Source organism: Penaeus japonicus, unplaced genomic scaffold, assembly GCF_977035675.1.
Source record: "Penaeus japonicus unplaced genomic scaffold, GWHDUDI00000001_assembly GWHDUDI00000027, whole genome shotgun sequence".
Classification (NCBI taxonomy): domain Eukaryota; kingdom Metazoa; phylum Arthropoda; class Malacostraca; order Decapoda; family Penaeidae; genus Penaeus; species Penaeus japonicus.
Window position 1 is genome coordinate 6569502 of NW_028234429.1, and position 3091 is coordinate 6572592.

General features: G+C 48.3%; 1 protein-coding gene across 1 annotated transcript in view; it reads left to right on the forward strand.

The window, feature by feature from the left end:
- Positions 1-2837: 2837 nt before the first annotated feature.
- Positions 2838-3091, forward strand: part of Nsun5 (Nop2/Sun-like domain containing protein 5) — a 12981-nt gene continuing 12727 nt past the window's right edge. Inside the window, exon 1 of the mRNA XM_086552515.1 lies at positions 2838-3074. Within this exon, the coding sequence (XP_086408641.1) occupies positions 2949-3074 (126 nt within the window). The 5' untranslated portion in view covers positions 2838-2948. The remainder of the gene's footprint in view (positions 3075-3091) is intronic.

A 3091-nucleotide genomic window follows, 5' to 3' on the forward strand; every position in this document is an offset into this window, starting at 1 on the left:
ACGTGATGGCCTCAAGATCATACATCAGAGGGATGCCAAGAAGCACCATCTTGGACTTCCTCTCTTCGGGAGTCAGGGCCGACAGGCTCACCTTCCGCCCATCCAGGAGCTTGTCAGTCTCATGGAGGAAGGTGAGAGTGGCTTGATCCGTCGGTACGATTATCATGCCATTGTCTCTGGCAATTCTAATCGTCAGACGGCACTGTCTCAGGTTTTCCAGAGCCCGTACCATCTGGTAAGCGTTGTCGAATCCTTCCGGTTTAGGGGGAACCCTAAACTGGGGTAATCGACTTGGGGCTACAGACTCGCACTCCGAATCCGTAGCCGGCCGAGGCCGCTTGTTGCCTGTCCTCCGAACCGACGCTGGAGTTTTGGCGGTGGGGCCAGCAGGGTTGGAGGGTCCTACCTGGCTTCCATTTTTGTTTTGACTCGTCGTCTGAACCGGTGTTAGAGACGTGTCAGAGCCAGGGGCTGGTTTGGAGGGTCCAGCCCGAGGTTCTTGGCAGGTTTTTTTCTGAACCGACGCCAGAGCCTTACCCATTCTCTTACTTTTGTCACCGAGGACCTTGAAAGGCTTCAAGGTGACAGCCTTGGTCAACGTCGTGCCGAGTTCGTCAACGGGATTGTCAGTCAGTTTTTTTTTTTTTGGTAGAGTTGCCATGTAAGAGCAGTTCAATTCATCCTCCCACGCCCCCACTCACCACGGAGTCCAACAAGAGGAAGCTGTGCACTGAGGCCATGCTCAGAAGCCACAGGGGTGATGGGAGGATATACACAACCCCCGCCTCGCGTTGATGGCACTCGCAAGACCATGCGATTGCCTGCAAGACAGGGGCTGCTTGACCCTAGCCTAACTCAAAAGAGAGACCAGCCGATTGACCTAACCGAGTCGAGATTAGGCCACCCGTCTTCTTAGAATAGAGGACCAAAGAGGCGTGTTGCTAGGGCGTACTCATACACAACATCACTCAACCTCCAGGACTCCCGTCTCCCAGCGCACAGGGGCGCCACGCACGGCAAACGCGTGGGCAGGTATGAGCCCCCCTGGGGGGAGGACCAGGGGGGGTGCGACTCCACGTATTAGATCGGCACCTAGGAACACTTAGTCATCCCTCCCCAGAGAACCCGCCGCTGGAAGGCCACCTCAACGGGAGGAATAGACTGGCCAGATCCAGAGCGGGCTCGTCCGAGGAAGGAGTTCAAGCCCCGCGCCACGACAAGGCGGTTCCTGTGCGGAGGAGGTCGGTGTAAATATCATAACATAAACATCATGGCAAAGGCTACAGGCCATACAGAACAAATCCATTCTCTGGATCAAGGAAATAAGATGGCCAGATCCCCGACCTTCCATAAGAGAACTACACACTGCAACCTGGAACCCATTAACATCCGTATACAAAGAATGGCCCTTTCCACCCGGTTGGGGCCATTGAGGCCCAACAGAAGGTCATGATGCATATCAGGACATGCAATGATGGGGGCATGATTATTTTCTCCAAAGATACAGCCTCCCTCCGGGAAACTAAAAAACTCACTGTTGGAAAGGTCAAACCAGAAGATAGGAGGTTACTTGGCTTTCCGATCTCCTTTGGTCTGAATCTGATCAACTCACATCCCCTTGTCATTGAGGCTTCCCGTCTACTGAAGGAAAGACTCCAACCAGGTAGGTTCTAATCACTTTGAAGGGGGATCCCATCAGCTCCTTAGACCTGGGCAACTGGGGCGTTACAGCCTCAAAACATACAGCGCAAAGCCGCTCAAGTGCCAACAGTTTGGCCACCACCAGGCCAATAGTACGGCTAGGCTTAAGTGTAGCATTTGTAGCAAGCCACTTAACAGTGTCCTCAAGGCTCTCAAGGAGGAAACGGAGCGCAGGGAAGAGAAAACGGAAGGTGAGAGAGGGGCAGATCGGGTCAAGCCACGAGAGGGAGCGAGGGACTTACGGGAAGCAGTTGGTGATTCGTTGTGCCGGGTTATTTCTTGGCACCGCTAGCATGGGTACTGCCGTTTGTACAGAGATAAGTGGTCGTGGTATTTTTTTAAAAGGCTGTGACACGACTCTCCACCTCCGCATGGGGGCCAATCTCCTTCCCCTGAACACCTATATTGATTAATAAAACACTGCCACAAATTGAAAGGAAAAACTCGCAAGCGAGTTTCTCCTTTCAATTTGTGGCAGTTTTTTTATTAATTCTGTTATGTGCACGTTACTGTGTTTGTGTTTTTGTGATTCACCTATATTGATCTCATGGCGGCTCAATTCTTAATGCTAAGGATGAGCTGTTTCCAAATGCCCCTAGCTGTCTGTCTCAAATGCCCAATACGTTTCCAACCCAAAGAAATACTGTTAGCCAAGGGCCTGGACTACCCTCACGCTGACTATGCCCTAACTCCAGCTATATAACTTATATCTGAAGACTTTCTAGTCAGTAAATCTCAGCAACGTCTGTTATGTGGATATCGATCGACAGGTCACGGGTATCAGGTGATTGGTCAGCTTTTTCTACACGCATACATATACATACATACATATATATTTAAATATATATATATACATATATATGTATATATATATATATATATATATATACATATATATACACATATATATATATATATATATATATATATACATATATATACACATATATATATATATATATATATATATATATATATATATAGAGAGAGAGAGAGAGAGAGAGAGAGAGAGAGAGAGAGAGAGAGAGAGAGAGAGAGAGAGAGAGAGAGAGAGAGAGAGAGAGAGTTCCAAGACGTCAACCTCGATAAGTTAAGGGAAAGCGGGCCTATCCAGGGTCGCTTATTTTCACAAGCAGGCCCAACACGAGGTGCTGAATGTTGTATCATAACCAAGTGTGGTGACACACGTGCAGGTTTTTAAAATCTGCAGAGCTTGGCCGACTGGGTTGATAATTGTACCATTGGAAATGGAGAAGAGACCACACTCCATCCCTGTTCCGAGAATATACAAAGAGGCAGCAAAGCTCCTGAAACGTTATGAAAATAAAGAGGGAACCATCAAAAACCTGGTGCTTAATAATAAGAAATACCAGGTGAGTAATATAAGAAT